We start from the raw sequence: 20,743 nt of genomic DNA, 5'->3' as shown, positions 1-20,743 counted from the left end.
TGTAATTTTTTTGCAACCACCCAGATCTAATAGGTTTCGAGAAAAAAGGTGCCGAAAATGAGCAAAAACGGCTTTTTCAAAAAATGTTCTTGTTGTTGTTGTTGTTGTTGTTGTTGTTCTTGTTGTTACCTTTTTTGTAAACAACGTAGCGCCTAAACGCGTGAACCGATTTTCATGAATGAGGTGTCATTCGATTCAATATTTTATGTAGATGTGCCTTTTGGGGGTCCCGACGCTGTACATCGAATGGGAGAGGAGTTAGCCCCCTTTATGTAAGGCCCCCTCCAAAATTATTATTACTAATTACTCTGTAAATCATGGCCCGATTTTGATAAAATTTGGTAGGATGATAGGGTTAGGGCTCCCCTACGTAACATTAAAGCGGCGATCAGCTCTTACACTTGTTAAGGGAAGTATAGCAATCGTTTCAAATTATCGACACGTGAACCGATTTTTATGAATGAAGTGTCATTCAAATCGAAATTTTATACAGATTTGCACTTTAAAAGTCTCGGCACCGTGCCTCATAAGGAGGGGAGTTCGCCCCACCCAAATAAGGCCCTTTCTAAAACTATTATTACCAATATTTCTATAACGCTTAGTCCGATTTTGATAAAATTCAGCTCGAATAAGTGGTTAAAGCTCCTCTACGTTGCTGATTCTCTTGCTCCTACTAAGAGGAAGTACTGCAATCGTTTAAATTATCAATGAGTGAACCGATTTAAATCAATGAATTGTTCGATTACAAAATCTTTGCCTCTTTGCCTTTTAGGGAGAAGTACTGCGATCCTAGTTTATTTTTCTTAATCCTCTTAAAAGGAAGTACTGAAATCGCAGTTTAATTTTGCTATTTACGTACAAATACGTATTGTTATTCAAAACGCTTTCTCAAAAAAATTGTTATTGAGGATGGTTTGGGAGCCGCAACTACAATCATTCTTTAAAAAGATCTCTCCAGTGGTAGTTAACACCTTATCAGGTTATAATGATAGAATTGCTTATTCCAAATTTTAAAAAAAAATCTGTAAAGCAGATATGTAACTTTGTAAAATAGACAAAAAGGAAAATCTATCCAAAAGGTACAAAAATCTCCTTAACAAAAACTTACAGTTTAAAATGTTAAGTATAAGGGTTGATTAAACGCCAAAAGGTACACAAATCAGCGGGTACCCAACATTTCATTAATACTTCATTAATATTTAAGTAATTCTACTGCATTAATTTTCATTAATAAGTTATTTTTTAGAATTTATTAGATATCACAGACCCTTATGCTGACCACTTCATTTATATTATTTTTTTGTTATAATTATGATAAATCACATATACGTACATGCATGTTAAAGTAAAGATAAAGTTAGAGTAGGCTACTGTCTTGAATTCGTCTTACCGAAATATTCGTGAGCACAATTAACACACAGTTAATAACAAGTAGATTATTAAACAATAATTATTCATTTCTCTATTGTAATTTAATTTAGTCCCCCTAATTTTACTTATAGTAAAATACTGGAATAATGAGCTGTCCTAAATATATGCATATCTTATTTACTTTATATTTCATATATACAACATTGTGGGAAGAACACCTAGATGGAGAATGTAATTGAAGAAAACTATATTATTTGCAATAAAGCCAGATAATTATTACCTATTATTACAAACGTTTGACTACTTCATAAAATAGCAATTACTTTAATCGAAGAATGAACTTAAACCGACGATTTTTATTTAAGAAATAAAAATAAATAAATAATATAAACAAAATCATTGATGTAAGTTGGTGTAAGCATTTTTTTAAACAAGGTTTTGAATTTTTTAGCCTCATATTTTTATTTTATTTCTTATAACGTTTTTCTTTTTAACCTGTAATTAATAGTTTGATTATTATAAATAACTAGATATTACAGTCAATCTACAGTGCTACTTGAACATATATTTTGTAGACGAAAATGGCCAGCATAAGGGTCTGTGATATCTAATAAATTCTAAAAAATAACTTAATAATGAAAATTAATGCAGTAGAATTACTTAAATATTAATGAAGTATTAATGAAATGTTGGGTACTCGCTGATTTGTGTACCTTTTGGCGTTTAAGCAACCCTTATACTTAACATTTTAAACTGTAAGTTTTTGTTAAGGAGTACTATTGTAGCTTCAAATACTCAGGTTTAGATCGAATTCAGGAACAGGGAGTGCTGCATCTGATCGGATGCCATTTTTTTTTTCTGTTTCTCCCATATTTTCTGGAAGATAGCTAACAATTATTTTAAACTTAGATTGGTACACCTGTGGGCTCATCATTTTGTTTATAGCAATGCCACGGAATCGTTTTTGAGAAAATCTAAAGTAAATACCCTAAAAGTTAAATGTCATTTCTGTTAGCTAATTTTGCATGAAAGCTTAATATAGCATACACAAAATACAAAAAAATTACTGATTTGATAAAAAAAAAAACACTTCTTTAATATAAAAATAATATGATACTAGAAGTAAGAGAATATAAAAAGAAGCTATTACTTATAATTGGAAACTGTGGCAGGTTTGTACGGATGATCACTCTCAACCCAAGCTTTATGATTTGAGGTTGTCACAGCAGCCTGATCATGGCTGTTCTCATCGGAGCATATCGACTGGAAAGCTTCATGTTGGGTAAGATTCAGCGCAGAAACATGAGGAAGTAATTCTTGTAGAAGACCAAGCACCTGGACGGCACTCTGGCAAGAAAAACATATTAATTGTATTGTTATTTTTTTCTATATTTTAAGTGGTTGTAGCAGAATTAGTGATTGATTAGTGAAACTCACTCTCGGATCTGATGTAGCTAGCGGGCTGATATTTGCTACAACCAACGGAAGTAGTATTCTAACAAGTGTGGACGAACTGAGTGAATCGTAGGCTTCCACAATGTCAACATCCCGTCCCATGGCCAATACTTCTGAACAACGATTCACAATGGCCGAGGTTACATTCAAGGTTATTCTTCTCGCTTGTGATTCTATGGCACCTTTATTCTGTGCATGAGTCTCCGAATCTTGAGGATTACTGTTTTTGTAAACAAAATAATAAAAATAAAATGAAGATGAGGGAAAAAACTATATGGCTCATGAGAGAAACAGGAACTAGTTCCAGATTACCTGTAGTACAAGATATAAGGGATCTGCCCTCTGGTCTGTGTAGTTCCATTAAAGCTGAGGGAACACGTGGAAAACGTGAACACCACTCCATCAGGTCCTTTGACGGTGCTTAGTCCTCCGTCTCCGTTGCTCGTTCGGCCACCATGGTTTCTTAATCTTATCGCATATTTTACATTTTCCTGTAATAAAAAATTAAACAAAGATTTTTTTTTTTGCATCAAATATATTTGACTTTAAAGAAAATAGTTTGAGACGTTTTTGAGAAAATCACAAAAAAAGTGTAAAAAAAATCTCGAATAATGTGTCACTTCCTGATTTCAGACAACTTGATCTAGTGACAAACCAAATTTAAGCATGACTTAAAATACTTGCCTTTGAGATACGATCGAACTATTTCCTCTCTCTCTATAAGACGTAAGAGGAAGTGTCAGTGCGCTCAAATAGAATAAATATTGTTGCTCACCTTAATAAATACTGGAAAATCGAATTTAATCTCAGCAATATCATCGGCAAGGCAGTCATCAGGTCCAAAAGATCCTCTAGTCACTTGAAGACTATTCCAGCGTTGAGTATGTGTAGGATCGTAGCCAGTGTTTGTCTGTTAAATACAGAAAAAAAAAAATTAAAATAGAAACCCATTTTGAAATCAGACCCTAAATTCTACCGAGTCCATTAGCATTTACTCACATCATCCAACATTTCTAGTTCATAATCATAACTTCCAACTCCTCCGTAAACGCCAACACCAGCTACAACCACACCTGGACGATCCACAGAAAAGCAAATAGCGTCCGGGGAACCATTTCCAGTGTTCCAAGTCCTGCTCTGGTTAGTTCTAGTGAATCTGGACGGTGTAACATGAAGCATACGACCACAAGCGCCGTCCATGTCGTCCTGAAGAACAAGGAAGTTAATCTGTTTAGACTGGAGGAATTTAGTTAGTTAAAAAATTGTAGAGGAATATACGTGAAAAAAGTGCTGGTTCAGAATCAAAATGCAATTGCTACGATTTGAAACAGGGAAGGACAAGAATTTGTTTGATCTTTTTCTTCTGTCTCTTGCTTCTTCGTGCTTAGGAGTGGAGTCAAGTGATGTTACCTAAGTGACCATTCTTTTCCAGCGATAGCCTACGTCACGCTAATCGCTTTCATCTTATTCCACCCTCTATTATACACTTTACTGGGGTAGAAAAAAAATCTCTAGTTTAACTTACTGTTGTACCACTTGCAAATATAGCAAGTTCTGCTACAATTCTGGCCAGTATGTGACAAGCATTAAAAGAGAGTTTGCCAGAATAAGACAGCGGTGCGTCGTACAATCCTTCTTTGACTGGAATGGTTACAATATCCAGGAGTCTGTCCAGAACATCTCTGAATGCCCATCCAGTCCCAGAACCACCTCCTTCAACCTGGACAGAGTTATTAACATGGTAAAACTTTGAATTACAAAAAATTAATGATAACAGTAAAAAAAAACGATATTAATTAAATTGAAATTCTAGCCTTACCTGACTCCTATAGCTCATTTGTTCAACTAAAATTGGATAATGATGCGTATCAATGCATGGCATCATTGGCAGGCCTGAATTGTCTGAAGGTGATAATTGTTTCTTCAGTGAATCTGGTGCATCCATGTTAGGACCGAGTATAGGAAAAGTTGAACGTAGCCGTACTGACGGGCAGCGTAAAGAGGCTAGCATAGAAGTTAACAGCTGGTCTACGCCCTCATTGTTTTTCTGTAAAGAAAAAAAGAAGACAGGTAAACTACACAAAAGATTCCAATTCTCGAAATAATAAAAACAAAATAAATCGGTAATGTGGCATTTTTAGTCGACGAATATCCTTCGCTAAGTTACTATCAGGTTCAATGGAAGTATTCAAAGAAATTAACACAAAGCTATTTAGGTTCCAGATCATGGAAAACTATTGCTAGATAAATAGTTTAGCTATCTACCTTATTAATATTAGCCAATAGATCGCACAATGCCGTCCATTTTAGATAAGCAGTTGGGTAGAAGGCGTGGAAACAAGCAACAAACGTCTGATGGCATTCATTCATTATTTCTTCCACAAGTCTTTTGTTTGTGCCCACAGCTGTTAGATGATAACAGTAAAAGAGCAACAGAATTATAACGTAGATTCTATAAATTTAATTAATTAATACAAAAAAATTAAAGAGATTTCCTCACCTAATATACCTTTAGGTCTTGGATCACATTTTACCGATGTGTCGGATAAGATCTGCTTCAACAAAGCTCTAATGTCGCCAATACACTCGGCCAATAATACTGATTCAGGTAATTGTCTTTTGCAAGGTACTGGAAATGAATTTAGACAGAATTAAAAGTTATTGTCATAAGTAGGTGTTTAAATTCATACAAATTTTTCAAAAACTACTAATCTTAAGTTTAATTTTTAACTAAATGTTGTCTATAATAAAAGAACTCTTGAGAAAATCGTCACATCTAAGAACACTTCCTTAAACTCAATCCAAAACTAAAATATTATCACACAAAAGCGAGAAGATCGATGGTAAACGGAAGCTATAGGGTTCACGCTACCGATCACGAGAGTTTCTTGCAGGTTCCGATGAAAGTAATAACTTTCAACTTCCTGCAAGTATTTGTTCATTCACAGTCTCAGGCTATTTTCTAAAAAGCATTTTTCCCAATTCAATGGGCACCGAAATGGATATTTCCCGTTACATTATTACCCTTAATCTGTCTACATCTTTGAAAATAAACAACTAGAAAATCTAACTTTGAAAAAAAACACTTAATCTTACTAACTCTGATTTGGATAATTTTCATTCGTATACATTCTTAAAAGTCTGAGACAAGCTTTAGTAATATAGACCAGCCTTTCTTGTTCTTGTATAGCCAATTGGAAATCGTATTGTTCATTACAGACATAAATCGTATTGACCATCTCCAGCAGGCCGACCTTAAAAGTGTTCCAACTCCACTGAAGTAAGGCTAATAAAGACTGCAATCCTTCCTGTTAAATAAACGTACTTAATGTAAAGAAATAAAGTACTTAATAACAAAGAAAATAATAATGAAAAAATGAAAGCTCAATTATCAAAATCTCGAGGCCTGGACATCGATAATTTTGTTTGGTATTCAACACAAAATTGTACAAACTAAATATTATGTTTATAATTTACCCTAGTCACAGTTCTGGAAAATTCTCTAGATAGTATACAAGCCGGTTCTGTGGAATCTGTCTGCCTGTTCGGTGTTTGACTTTCAGGTGTTACCACTTTATAAAGTAACTGGGGAATTTGTCCAGCGTTTACGTCGGTTCCATTGTTTGATTTTTTGGATGATTTAAAATAGAATACAACTCTGGAAAATTCAAAGGAAAACAATAATGATAATTGATACAATAATTAGATGAATTTCAATGAAACTTTTGCTAGGTCTCACTTACTGGTCTTCTGTAGTTACCATGCCCTGTCCACTGGAACCACAATCACTAGATGGACCGCTGACTCTTGCCCAAGCTACGTACCATCTATTTGCCTGTATTTCGAAGTATTTGTTACTAAACTTATTATAATGTATTAGAAGCTTATAAAATGCCGATACGAAGTTTACAGAAATACCCACTTTAGAGAGCGAGAAAAAAAATTAACTTACTATTAATGGCATAGGCTCTTCAAAAAGCATAGGATATTTTTGTCTAGGCCCACATTCATACGGGATTTCTTCAGTTTCTGCCAGTAATTCACCATCACTCTCTTGCTCGCCGCCTTCGGTGCCGATATCAAACAGCTGGAAATCCGAGAATGAATCAGTAATTATTGGTGACTTTAAAAAAAAAAAGGCATTATGGAAATCAAAATTTTAGAAACCCTGAAGCAAAATACCTACCTTAATCTTGCCAGTATACTCTCCGCGTCCTCCGAACAAACCAAAACCTCCCATCAGAATGTCAGTGTCTGCCATAAATCTGATAGCCTCGATAGAATGGCCTGAATAGCCCCAACCGCCTCCATGACCTTGGAAATAGATTCGGAGAAAATCAGCAAAAACAAAAAGTCTGATTCACAATGATTTTTGCTCTCTAAAACTTACACTCAAATCGGCCAACAGTTGAAAAATCCTCCTTACTGTAGACCTTTGTTTGCGCTTGTCGTGCTCGCTTTTCATCCGCCGAAGGACAAAGAACATGTTCTGTGGCTGTAAGTGTGTCCAGAGCGGCCAGTAAATGCAACGCCGCCTGGGATCTTGTGACAGCCATTCCTGGTGAAGTTGGCAAAGCCAATTGACCGCTAATTATGGACCATCGGCCAAATTCTGCCTCACAACAGACTGTATTGTAACAGTACAGATGGCCGTCTTGGTAGCTGCAAATAACATAAATTTTTATTTCAGTGGTTATCTGGTAATATGAAATGAGAGGATATTAGTTCAAGGTCTTTGTTCCGGACTGAATGACGGAGGAAGGGCATCTCATTGGATTTATTGTCTGATTTGTAGTTAAATCATAGGAGGCTCAGGTGCGATTCTGCATTTTATTGTTGAACATTCGGTTTGTGTCGATATTGTCTTATTTATTTTTTAATTTGGGTCAACCATAAAGATCTAGAAGCGGAAATCCTTTTACTTTCTTCCAACTTGGAACTTTTACTATTTGACTTTGTATTAAATTTGATAACATCCAAAAATGTTCCCTACCATTAAAACTACCGTCAAAAAAATTATAAAAACAACAATTATAACCATCAAACAACCTTACCTCCACAATACATTATAAACCGGATCTAAACAAACAATTTTCTGTGAAAAATCCACTTGAGATTCTTCACTAAAACTGCAACAGTTTCCATCACGTTTGTTTATCACTAAACATCGAAATGATTTATCTTGTTCACATTTTTTTGGTACCAGAACTGTAAAAAAAAGAAATTATGAATCGATAATTCAGTGATTATTTTGAAAAATAAATTTTTTTCATTAGTTCTTACAAGGAAATACGTCACAGCTGCTTTTAAAAACTGTGGTAAAACATAACCTCTTTTTCTTGTATATGTGGATGTATGCACAAAACGTGATTTTTAATAATTCAACTGGAAGACTTCTTAACATAATTTCAGCTTTTTATTTTATTAATTATAACACGAAACTGAGTGCAATTATACATGTTTGCGCATGTAAAACCAACTTACTGTTGGACACAAATTGGCGTAAAATGGGTACAAGATATGGCTAACCCACAATTTTTGTGCATTGGCCTTCCATACCGAAGAGTTTTGGTTATGCCACATTTGTCAATTATTGCAGTGACCTTTTTCTTTGATGATAAATTTAATTTCCATTTAATATACTTACGAATAGAGGTTTTATTAGCCATTATCGTGGACTGATTCAAAGAAACTGAATTGATTAAGCTTTCATCAACTTTCAGATAAGTTTGATCGGCTGATGCTCCAACCCATGTTGCCCGACGTCCCTGTCTTGGACCAACCCAGCTCAACGGTCCAGGAATGGAATGCCAGGGTGATCTTGACGGATCTGTACGTTTACTTGAACCTTCTCCCGCTGGACCGGGACCATTACTTCCCATGCCTCTCCCTAGCTGACTTTTCTGAAAAAAGGATAAAACAATTAATTAATACATCATTTCTAGCGAATTTTGAAAAGAAAAATTGTTTAATCCTTCAATAATATACCTGATGAGCTCCAAAAGTGTAAACATGACCTTTGGATGTTAATATAACTGTATGATTGCTGCCTGCGGCAATGTGTGTGGCAGCAGCGGGTAGTTTCACTTGAACCGGCCCGCCTCTGACCATCACGTCACCAACTCCCAACTGACCATAGCTGTTACTGCCGAACGTATAAACTTCTCCACTCTGTACCAGGACAACTGCAAAGAAATTATTAGTACTTAAAAATCTGCTAATATTTGGTTGTGCTAATTTTCAGATGTGGGACTTCAAAGCATTCAAAGGTTTGGATGAAGGAATGTTTTGTGTTGCTTCGTGGTATGTCACGATCTTCCAATCTGAGATACCGCACAGTTCATGTATTCCAACAAAGAGGTTATTCACAGTACCATTATACGGTACAATGCAAAGAGATGGCACTTTAGTACGTCGGTAACCCTCCTAAAATCAGTGTTCACGAAAAAAGTTTCAATTTCAAAATTGATCGATCATTTAAACCGATTATTTAATTGGTTTTCGATAAATGAAAAAAAAAAAACATTCTCACTTCCATTTAACAGATTTTGGTAAAAACCAAAAGGGAGTAAACACGAGTTTTCCTTTTTTTGACTTACCTGTATGATGAAGACCACATGCAACTTGAACTACAGGACTGTCGATGGGCAGATGTACTCTTGCTGGTGGCAACGAAGTTACTCTACTTGCATCTCTCTCTACGTCACTTCCGACTCCTTCTTTATTAAGAGGCATGCCCACGTCACTACCTGAAATATTTTTGTAGAAACAATTACTAGAAGCTGATTTTTTTATTAATACTGATTTAACTAATAGCCTAGTCGCTCAGATTACTTACTAGAAAGATGACTAGGAGAAACTGACGTTATAGGAGTCTTACAAGACAATAGAACTTTAGCCTGAGATGGCAGAGGTGACGACGAAGAAGCTATACCACTGCTGCTACTTCTCGCCGAACTGCCTTTCATCTTCAACACTGAAGAATGTTTACTCTGACCAAGTTTGGCTCGTTGACGTTGCTTTCTCTCTTCAAGGCGATACTGTAAGTGGTCTTGGAATCGACCTCCTGGCCGGCCGCCGATTATAGCTCCGTTAGCTTAAATCACACAAGAGTCAAACGGAGTTCAGAAAGATAAATGAGTTATTTTGGTGGATATGAGCAAATTTACACAGCGGTCGATCACCGTTTAGCATAAGTATGCTACATTTCACTGTAAAAATTGAATTACAAAACTGGGTGCTTTCTATCGCTGAGTAGACCTTTGATAAGGAAAATGATGCTGAAAGCTTAATGTGCAATATTACGTAATGAAAATTACTTTATCTGAATAATTTAAAATTGTAAACATACAGAATGATCAGGATAACTTTGTTGTCCTGTCATGCAGCCTCTGGGAATGTCTACATACCAAACTAGGGATGAGTTCGATTTACCAACTAATGACTACAGCGTAGTCTGGCTGTTTGAGAGAAAAAAATCTCTCTCTGTCTGTTTAGATTCTACTCAGCAATGGCCTTAGCAAAGCGATCGGTCTAGACAACTCTGACTAAATCTCTGACGGCGATAGCTGCACTAATGAGAACTATTGAAAGGACTAAATTAACAAAAGCATACCTCCAAAGATAAGATCCAATCGCATCATTCCAGCAATGTCACTTGCTCCGCTAGGGCCCAAAATAGCCATCTCTGAATTATCCACGTTTTCTCTAGCACAAATGCGACACGCACCACACTGAGAACACCCAGAATCTCCTTCTCCACAACCGCATTCCCTAGGGAAAAACAAAAATTCATTCGCATCAATAAAATTATTGACCATCAAAGAAAAATATTTAAAACTCTATTCCTAGCACTAGAAAATTAAAAAATGGAACCTACTGGCCAGGAATTCTATCCGGCCGCATACTGCTAAGACAGGATATACTGTATCCTGTGCACTCCCGGCAAACTGTACACACCATACAGAGATCTTGTTTCCATTTATGTTGTCCTGGAGGACACATTCCTCCTTCATCTACCCATTCACCTTCCTCTTCGTCACAACCTTCTTCTTCTACCGTGGTTTCCATAGCAACTATTGCAGCTGAACAAAAAAAAAACAAGGATAAGCAAAACATAAACATAATGATAGGGATTAAAGGGACAGGCTAAGATTTATGACCGAGAGCCCATCAAATGGTGGGGAATTAACTGCCTTCTCCCTGTCTTGAATTCGTGAAATCTATTCCTTTCCCATTTAATGAAACCGAACTCTTAGATTCCTCACAAATCAAAAACAATAAAATTCTCTGGAAAGATCTTTCAAAGAAAAACTAAATGATTACTTCTTTGGCATTACTCGTAATATCTCAAGTTTGCCTAATTTTATTCTTAAGTGTACATTTTCTCAAATTAATTAAATACTTAAATCGAAATTAAAAAAAAAAAACAAACCTTCTTTGACTTGAGGCGTAAATTCTCTTCCACATTGACCTTTATTATTAATCCCAAATGTATAGAGATGTCCTTTATTGGTCACCACAACAGCATGAGCTTTTCCTAGAGCAACCTGACTAACTTGAACATTTTTTAAATCTGATACGAAACCTGTAGAGAACATAAAAATCACCTTAAGTTCAATCAATAATTTTTCATAAAAAGAAATAATAATAATAATGAAAATGAAAATAATAATAACCCGTATTTGGTTCACAATGCGTAGTATCTTTACCGAACATGAGCAGTTCGCCATCTTTAGTGACCAAAGCTGTTGTGCCATTGTTACATGCAGCATTTACGATTGTGTAACCTTCAACTTTCAACATTTTCTTCGGTTTTACTGCTTTTGGCTGGCGTCGAACTTTACCTGAAATTATAATTTTTTAAAACAAAGTAGAGGACTTCAAGAGGACTTCAAACCGTTTACTTCCCGCTTAGAAAGAAAAACTTACTGTGATCTCCATCTTCACCACGTCTTGCAGTACCCGTGAAGTAGATGCTTCCATCTTCTGCTACCAGGATTGCATGCAGACCGTCATGTCCGGCACACACTTGAACAATCTTCGGTCCTTTTGGAATAACTAGTTCAGACCAACGACTGTGTCCTCCTTTAACACCAGCACCTCCGCCACCTTGTTTCAATCCAAGACTGCTTGGCTTACCGCTGTACAGAACCTGGGCCGAAAAGGAAAACCGCATATTAAAATTTACCACTGAAAAAACATTGTTTGATAAATAACAAGAAAAAAAAAAAAAGAACTACCTTTCCAGTTGTAGTTTTCACTAAAGAAAACTCCTTTCCAGACACTATGGCAGCGGTTTCCTCGTCAACACCAGTATTTAGATTATGTAAAGATGTGTCCTCATCGAATATAGCATAACCAAAAGCAACAACACATTTCCTAGCCAATTTCAATGGTAATTCGCTCACATAGTTCATTGGAGAAGCGTCTGGATTGACACTACGAACTACGAAGCCGTCCTGGAATTTTTAATCGTGAAAATTAAAACACCATTTTTTAACCGTTAAAAATGAAAAAAATTGTTCAAAATCATTGAGCAGTAATAATTTCTTAAGTACAGTATAATGGTTAAACTTTAATGAAACCTAGTCAAAATTAAAGCTCTGACCAAGACAGAATGAGAGAAGAAATTTTTAAAGTGAGACGATTTACATGAAAAACACAGCCAAAGTTTTAAAATATACATTTCTTCAAATTCTGAATTCAAAATAAATAAATAAAATAATAATATTATCCAGATCACAAAATTGTACATTAAGCTGAAATGACGCTTTTAAAAATTTATAAAACTACTCATGTGCAGTACTAGAGTTCAATAAAAAGCCATTTTCCGGGAAATAGAAGAAATTTTTCGGCAAAGTACTTCCTTTTTTTTTTGAGCTACATTGTTCACGTAAATTTAGAACTCAAAATAGGCATCTGCCCAATTACTTTGGTAACAGGAAGTAGAAATGTGTTGGAAGAAGATTGAAAGTTCTAAGAAATATAATTCCTTTATTTCCAGGTTCTCACTAAAGCCCAAATCTCTTTTGGGAACGGCCTACTGTACCTCTTTTGTAGGCGTTACAATGCCAAGACTTTCTCCATCTGAAAACATGACACCAGGAATATCAATTCTTCCAATTTCTTTAACATCCAGCGTCTCCCTATCAACCACCATAAGTTCTCCCTTATCAGTACCAGATCTTTTTAGGCGAAAGTACAACTTATCCTGGAAAAAAATTTATGAAAATACAAAATTATTCAACATTATCTCAGGGATTGTTTGTAACACAAAGAATTACCACCATCACCAACCTGTGCCAAACCAAGCCAGCCAGTTTTATTTGGGAAAAAGTCAGGTTTATGAGCGTAAATGTGTGCTTTAATGGTGCCACCATAACCTGAGCCCATCTTGAACAGTCCTCGATTGGAATGTATATATAGATAACTTCCATCACTAGCCAGCGATTTCTCGCCTCCACCTTTTGCGGCATCACCATCGTACAAATCTGATCAGGGGAGAGAATACGAAGAATTTGAAAAATTTTATCACACTTACAAGACATAAATGTAGTAAAATAGCTAATATCTTACTTTGATTAAGTATATGATGAGAAGATAACAAGGCTGATTTAGGAATACCGTGAGTTATCCAATCAGGAGCTACGGTCTTACCAAGCATCACACCTAAAACACTTTTTTGTAGAGCACCCAGTATGCTTGGCATCTGAAAATTGTTAATAATTAGTAAATATTTTAATCTACTTTTTCAAAAACGTGCTTTACAAAAAATCCTTCAAAAATATTAGGCAGTAAGTTCAATTTATTTAATTTTCTTAACCCTCAAACCACAAGATGCGGGTCGTATCCGACCCGAGGCGAAAATATATTTCCATTGTTCCCCCCACAATTAACTCTTAGCGATTAGACTCGGTATACCCTTTCTGTGAGTCCTTAGGAAGAGACCACACTGTTTCCGCCGATTCGGTAAGTGACACTCCGCTCTCTAGGTTCTTATTTTTGTCAGTAAGTCAGATTCTAGGTCGGATCCGACCCGACCTTGGTATTAACGTTATACGTTTCGTCCTGTACAAGTGGAACAAAAATGAAGAAAGTTACTCTGGAGATGCACGTTCGACGTTTCTCAAGAACCTTGCATTTTCCTTGACGCAACCTCTTGTAGGAAAAAGACTGAAAAACGAGCGTTTTCCAAAGGAATTACTCAATACGATTGGAAAATATGTCCTACTTGTTCCCACTGATAATGGCGAACAATAAAATGATTTTTTTTCCATAACGATGCGATAATTTTGTTACCACACAACTATTTTACTTTAATTTTCATTCAAGCTTTTTGTAAACAGTTTTATTTTTATTGAGACAAGGTTCCTTTTTCAAGTTCATTTCTTCATGTATTAGTCTATTCTAAGGTAATTGTGCCATAAAATTATACAATTTATTAAAAAATTTTTACATTTTATATAGAAATAAATGTGTTATTTTGAGTTATATTTGAGTTTTTCACTGTAAGTAAGAAAATATAGTATCGGGTCGGATCCGACCCTACCTTGGTGTTCGTGTCAGGAAAATTCATCTTATGGTATGAGGGTTAATCTTGAAATGTTTCTAGAAGTCACACTTTTGAAATTCTGTTTCCTCTGAAAAGGAAATTCTCCCGAAAAAAAGTTTCCTAAACCATATAATTTCTACACTTCCAACTTCCGGTAAAAGTCTCGTACCCATGATGGGTAAGATTTAGGAAGAAAAAATCACCCTTCAGAGAGAATTTATAATGAACTTGACGGTCCCTTCTTCTATGTAGGATCAGTTCGCAATACAAATTGTTCCATATCAACGTTGCTCTAGCAGCTCTAGAGCAAAAGATTAGTTATTTAACTGTCCCACTGTCCTCTTATCTAGCATTTGATCAGGTATGGTACTCTTGACTGCTGTGGAACCATAAATCCAGTAGAAACTAAGCGTCAAAAATTTGAAACATGAAGAAAAGCTTACATGAATTTTCTGTTGAGCTAGAGCTTGAGGGCACATCAACAGAGCCGCCAGAGCGCTTAACAATTTTCCAGTATCACCACGAGCGATCACCAAAGCAATTAAACAAGAACAGGCGACTGCTTTCAAATGAGTCGCTTCACTGCCAGTTTCCGGAGCAATTGTTGCCAATTCCAGTAAGAGTTCTAATAATGGTTCTGGATAAATCAGATAAATACATGTTATTTTTCAAATAATTACCAAAGTCATTAAGGACATTGATGAAAGCCAAAGATTTTTCTAACCCTTACCAATCACTTCAGCCGGTTCCAATTTAAGACCTTCCGGTTGATGTCCTTGCACAACGTCCAGAAGTGCACTTAATGCTTTACTACATAATGCTGGTTGAGTAGTTCGACTTTCTCGGATAAGTTCAAAAACACTTCTAAGACCCACGCCTACAATCTGAAAATGAGAGAGAAATACTATAAATGGCAATACTTTAATGATAAAAGTTATGGAAAAAGTTAAATTTTAAAAGTTTTGTAAAAACGCTCAAATTTCAAACCTCTATAACTCTCTTCCTGTTCATCGGAATTCAATGATTTCCTTACCAAATTGTAGAGAAAACAAAGCTCTATAACTGACATAAATAGCAATGTTTTACTGATAATAGTTATTGAGATCTAGAAGGTTAAATTTCGGTGGTTTGTAAATACCTTCAAATTTAAAACCTTTATATCTCTCTTCTTGTTTATCAGAATTCAATGATTACTTTACCCAATTGTAGAGAAAACAAAGGTCTATAACTGACATAAATAGCAATGAATTACTGATAATAGTTTTTGAGGTATAAAGGGTTAAATTTTAGAGGTTACTAAATACGTTCAAATTTCAAACCTCTACAACTCTCTTCCTGTTCATCAGAATTCAATGATTTCTTTACCTAATTGTAGAGAAAACAAAGCTCTATAACTGACGTAAATTGCAATGTTCTAGTCATAAAAGTTATTGAGATATAGAGGGTTAAATTTTAGAGGTTTCTAAATACGTTCAAATTTCAAACCTCTATAACTCTCTTCTTATTCATCAGAATTCAATGATTACATTACCCAATTGTAGAGAAAACAAAGGTCTATAACTGACATAAATAGCAATGTTTTACTGATAATAGTTATTTTTTTTTTTTTTTTTTTGCGCATCAACAGCTGAGGTTATTAGCGCCCGGAGCTTTTTCCAGTGCACTGCCGGCCTCCGGACAGTGTTCTCTCGTTACAGACAACACAGTCCATCACCGGACAGTGAGCTGTAAGAAGCTCCTAGGAAGAGAAAATCTAAGGGTCAGCTGCTGGATTCGAACCCGGGACCTCCGCGTGGGAGTCCAGTATGCTAACCTCATAGCTAATCCCTTCCCTCTGATAATAGTTATTGAGATATAGAAGGTTAAATTTTAGAGGTTACTAAATACGTTCAAATTTCAAACCTCTACAACTCTCTTCCTGATCATCAGAATTCAATTATTACTTTACCCAATTGTAGAGAAAACAAAGGTCTATAACTGACATAAATAGCAATGTTTTACTGATAATAGTTATTGAGATATAGAAGGTTAAATTTTAGAGGTTACTAAATACGTTCAAATTTCAAACCTCTACAACTCTCTTCCTGTTCATCAGAATTCAATGATTTCTTCACCTGATTGTAGAAAAAACAAAGCTCTATAACTGACGTAAATTGCAATGTTCTAGTTATAATAGTTATTGAGATATAGAAGGTTAAATTTTAGAGGTTACTACATACGTTCAAATTTCAAACCTCTACAACTCTCTTCCTGTTCATCAGAATTCAATGATTTCTTCACCTGATTGTAGAAAAAAACAAAGCTCTATAACTGACGTAAATTGCAATGTTCTAGTCATAATAGTTATTGAGATATAGAAGGTTAAATTTTAGAGGTTACTAAATACGTTCAAATTTCAAACCTCTACAACTCTCTTCCTGTTCATCAGAATTCAATGATTTCTTCACCTGATTGTAGAAAAAACAAAGCTCTATAACAGACATAAATTGCAATGTTCTAGTCGTAATAGTTATTGAGATATAGAAGGTTAAATTTTAGAGGTTACTAAATACGTTCAAATTTCAAACCTCTACAACTCTCTTCCTGTTCATCAGAATTCAATGATTTCTTCACCTGATTGTAGAAAAAACAAAGCTCTATAACTGACGTAAATTGCAATGTTCTAGTTATAATAGTTATTGAGATATAGAAGGTTAAATTTTAGAGGTTACTAAATACGTTCAAATTTCAAACCTCTACAACTCTCTTCCTGTTCATCAGAATTCAATGATTTCTTTACCTAATTGTAGAGAAAACAAAGCTCTATAACTGACGTAAATTGCAATGTTCTAGTCATAAAAGTTATTAAGATATACAGGGTTAAATTTTAGAGGTTTCTAAATACGTTCAAATTTCAAAACCTCTATAACTCTCTTCCTGATCATCAGAATTCAATGATTTCTTCACCTGATTGTAGAAAAAACAAAGCTCTATAACTGACGTAAATTGCAATGTTCTAGTCATAATAGTTATTGAGATATAGAGAGTAAAATTTTAGAGGTATCTAAATACGTTCAAATTTCAAACCTCTACAACTCTCTTCCTGATCATCAGAATTCAATTATTACTTTACCCAATTGTAGAGAAAACAAAGGTCTATAACTGACATAAATAGCAATGTTTTACTGATAATAGTTATTGAGATATAGAGGGTTAAATTTTAGAGGTTTCTAAATACGTTCAAATTTCAAACCTCTATAACTCTCTTCTTATTCATCAGAATTCAATGATTACATTACCCAATTGTAGAGAAAACAAAGGTCTATAACTGACATAAATAGCAATGTTTTACTGATAATAGTTATTGAGATATAGAGGGTTAAATTTTAGAGGTTTCTAAATACGTTCAAATTTCAAACCTCTATATCTCTCTTCTTGTTTATCAGAATTCAATGATTACTTTACCCAATTGTATAGAAAACAAAGGTCTATAACTGACATAAATAGCAATGTTTTACTGATAATAGTTATTGAGATATAGAGGGTTAAATTTTAGAGGTTTCTAAATACGTTCAAAATTCAAACTTCTATAACACTCTTCCTGTTCATCAGAATTCAATGATTACATTACCCAATTGTAGAGAAAACCAAGGTCTATAACTAACATAAATAGCAATGAATTACTGATTATAGTTTTTGAGATATAGAGGGTTAAATTTTAGAGGTTTCTAAATACGTTCAAATTTCCAACTTCTATAACTCTCTTCCTGTTCATCAGAATTCAATGATTACTTTACCCAATTGTAGAGAAAACAAAGGTCTATAACTGACATAAATAGCAATGTTTTACTGATAATAGTTATTGAGATATAGAGGGTTAAATTTTAGAGGTTTCTAAATACGTTCAAATTTCAAACTTCTATAACTCTCTTCCTGTTCATCAGAATTCAATGATTACTTTACCCAATTGTATAGAAAACAAACGTCTATAACTGACATAAATAGCAATATATTACTGATAATAGTTTTTGAGATGTAGAAGGTTAAATTTCGGTGGTTTGCAAATACCTTCAAATTTCAAATCTCTATATCTCTCTTCCTGTTCATCAGAATTTAATGATTTCTTTACCTAATTGTAGAGAAAACAAAGCTCTATAACTGACGTAAATTGCAATGTTCTAGTCATAAAAGTTATTGAGATATACAGGGTTAAATTTTAGAGGTTTCTAAATACGTTCAAATTTCAAACCTCTATAACTCTCTTCTTATTCATCAGAATTCAATGAATACATTACCCAATTGTAGAGAAAACCAAAGTCTATAACTAACATAAATAGCAATGTATTACTGATAATAGTTATTGAGATATAGATGGTTAAATTTCGGTGGTTTGCAAATACCTTCAAACTTCAAATCTCTATATCTCTCTTCTTGTTTATCAGAATTCAATGATTACTTTACCCAATTGTATAGAAACCAAAGGTCTATAACTGACATAAATAGCAATGTTTTACTGATTATAGTTTTTGAGATATAGAGGGTTAAATTTTAGAGGTTTCTAAATACGTTCAAATTTCAAATCTCTATATCTCTCATCTTGTTCATCAGAATTAAATGATTACTTTGCCCAATTGTAGAGAAACCAAAGGTCTATAACTAACATAAATAGCAATGTATTACTGATAATAGTTATTGATATATAGAGGGATAAATTTCCGTGGTTTGCAAATACCTTCAAATTTCAAATCTCTATATCTCTCTTCTGGTTCGTCAGAATTCAATGATTACTTTACCCAATTGTAGAGAAAACAAAGGTCTATAACTGATATAAATAGCAATGTTTTACTGATAATAGTTATTGAGATATAGATGGTTAAATTTCGGTGGTTAGCAAATACCTTTATATTTCAAATCTCTATATCTCTCTTCTTGTTTATCAGAATTCAATGATTACATTACCCAATTGTATAGAAAACAAAGGTCTATAACTGACATAAATAGCAATGTTTTACTGATAATAGTTATTGAGATATAGATGGTTAAATTTCGGTGGTTAGCAAATACCTTTATATTTCAAATCTCTATATCTCTCATCTTGTTCATCAGAATTAAATGATTACTTTGCCCAATTGTAGAGAAACCAAAGGTCTATAACTGACATAAATAGCAATGTATTACTGATAATAGTTATTGAGATATAGATGGTTAAATTTCGGTGGTTAGCAAATACCTTTATATTTCAAATCTCTATATCTCTCTTCTTGTTTATCAGAATTCAATGATTACATTACCCAATTGTATAGAAAACAAAGGTCTATAACTGAAATAAATAGCAATGTTTTACTGATAATAGTTATTGAGATATAGATGGTTAAATTTCGGTGGTTAGCAAATACCTTTATATTTCAAATCTCTATATCTCTCTTCTTGTTTATCAGAATTCAATGATTACATTACCCAATTGTATAGAAAACAAAGGTCTATAACTGATATAAATAGCAATGAATTACTGATTATAGTTTTTGAGATATAGAGGGTTAAATTTTAGAGGTTTCTAAATACGTTCAAATTTCCAACTTCTATAACTCTCTTCCTGTTCATCAGAATTCAATGATTACTTTACCCAATTGTAGAGAAAACAAAGGTCTATAACTGACATAAATAGCAATGTTTTACTGATAATAGTTATTGAGATATAGAGGGTTAAATTTTAGAGGTTTCTAAATACGTTCAAATTTCAAACTTCTATAACTCTCTTCCTGTTCATCAGAATTCAATGATTACTTTACCCAATTGTAGAGAAAACAAAGGTCTATAACTGACATAAATAGCAATGTTTTACTGATAATAGTTATTGAGATATAAAAGGTTAAATTTCCGTGGTTTGCAAATAACTTCAAATTTCAAATCTCTATATCTCTCTTCTTGTTCATCACAATTAAATGATTACTTTACCCAATTGTAGAGAAAACAAAGGTCTATAACTGACATAAATAGCAATGTTTTACTGATAATAGTTATTGAGATATAGATGGTTAAATTTCGGTGGTTAGCAAATACCTTTATATTTCAAATCTCTATATCTCTCTTCTTGTTTATCAGAATTCAATGATTACATTACCCAATTGTATAGAAAACAAAGGTCTATAACTGACATAAATAGCAATGTTTTACTGATAATAGTTATTGAGATATAAAAGGTTAAATTTTAGAGGTTTCTAAATACGTTCAAATTTCAAACTTCTATAACTCTCTTCCTGTTCATCAGAATTCAATGATTACTTTACCCAATTGTAGAGAAAACAAAGGTCTATAACTGAAATAAATAGCAATGTTTTACTGATAATAGTTATTGAGATATAGATGGTTAAATTTCGGTGGTTA

The 20,743-nt window shown here is 34.0% G+C and overlaps 1 protein-coding gene across 4 annotated transcripts in view; it reads right to left on the bottom strand.

Moving 5' to 3' along the window:
• hiw (MYC binding protein highwire) overlaps nucleotides 1-20,743 on the bottom strand; it is a 305,440-nt gene that overhangs the window by 267,850 nt on the left and 16,847 nt on the right. For all 4 annotated transcript variants that reach the window (XM_074120283.1, XM_074120285.1, XM_074120284.1 and 1 more), the window contains exons 4-34: nucleotides 15,111-15,264; nucleotides 14,824-15,017; nucleotides 13,405-13,537; nucleotides 13,126-13,319; nucleotides 12,878-13,039; nucleotides 12,069-12,287; nucleotides 11,758-11,980; nucleotides 11,505-11,672; nucleotides 11,261-11,413; nucleotides 10,706-10,910; nucleotides 10,442-10,599; nucleotides 9,665-9,922; nucleotides 9,426-9,575; nucleotides 8,815-9,011; nucleotides 8,474-8,729; nucleotides 7,881-8,034; nucleotides 7,217-7,488; nucleotides 7,013-7,140; nucleotides 6,779-6,913; nucleotides 6,570-6,661; nucleotides 6,304-6,484; nucleotides 5,927-6,134; nucleotides 5,327-5,455; nucleotides 5,092-5,231; nucleotides 4,646-4,873; nucleotides 4,352-4,546; nucleotides 3,826-4,032; nucleotides 3,602-3,736; nucleotides 3,139-3,317; nucleotides 2,809-3,046; nucleotides 2,522-2,718 (exon numbers count right to left, since the gene is read on the bottom strand). In XM_074120283.1, coding sequence (XP_073976384.1) covers nucleotides 2,522-2,718; nucleotides 2,809-3,046; nucleotides 3,139-3,317; nucleotides 3,602-3,736; nucleotides 3,826-4,032; nucleotides 4,352-4,546; nucleotides 4,646-4,873; nucleotides 5,092-5,231; nucleotides 5,327-5,455; nucleotides 5,927-6,134; nucleotides 6,304-6,484; nucleotides 6,570-6,661; nucleotides 6,779-6,913; nucleotides 7,013-7,140; nucleotides 7,217-7,488; nucleotides 7,881-8,034; nucleotides 8,474-8,729; nucleotides 8,815-9,011; nucleotides 9,426-9,575; nucleotides 9,665-9,922; nucleotides 10,442-10,599; nucleotides 10,706-10,910; nucleotides 11,261-11,413; nucleotides 11,505-11,672; nucleotides 11,758-11,980; nucleotides 12,069-12,287; nucleotides 12,878-13,039; nucleotides 13,126-13,319; nucleotides 13,405-13,537; nucleotides 14,824-15,017; nucleotides 15,111-15,264 — 5,642 coding nt within the window. The remainder of the gene's footprint in view (nucleotides 1-2,521; nucleotides 2,719-2,808; nucleotides 3,047-3,138; nucleotides 3,318-3,601; nucleotides 3,737-3,825; nucleotides 4,033-4,351; nucleotides 4,547-4,645; nucleotides 4,874-5,091; nucleotides 5,232-5,326; nucleotides 5,456-5,926; nucleotides 6,135-6,303; nucleotides 6,485-6,569; nucleotides 6,662-6,778; nucleotides 6,914-7,012; nucleotides 7,141-7,216; nucleotides 7,489-7,880; nucleotides 8,035-8,473; nucleotides 8,730-8,814; nucleotides 9,012-9,425; nucleotides 9,576-9,664; nucleotides 9,923-10,441; nucleotides 10,600-10,705; nucleotides 10,911-11,260; nucleotides 11,414-11,504; nucleotides 11,673-11,757; nucleotides 11,981-12,068; nucleotides 12,288-12,877; nucleotides 13,040-13,125; nucleotides 13,320-13,404; nucleotides 13,538-14,823; nucleotides 15,018-15,110; nucleotides 15,265-20,743) is intronic.

This window comes from Rhodnius prolixus, unplaced genomic scaffold, assembly GCF_049639745.1.
Source record: "Rhodnius prolixus isolate KJV_2025 unplaced genomic scaffold, Rpr scaffold_2, whole genome shotgun sequence".
In the NCBI taxonomy this organism is placed as follows: Eukaryota; Metazoa; Arthropoda; class Insecta; order Hemiptera; family Reduviidae; genus Rhodnius; species Rhodnius prolixus.
The sequence above is the reverse complement of the archived record's forward strand: the minus strand, read 5'-3'. Positions and strand labels throughout refer to the sequence as shown.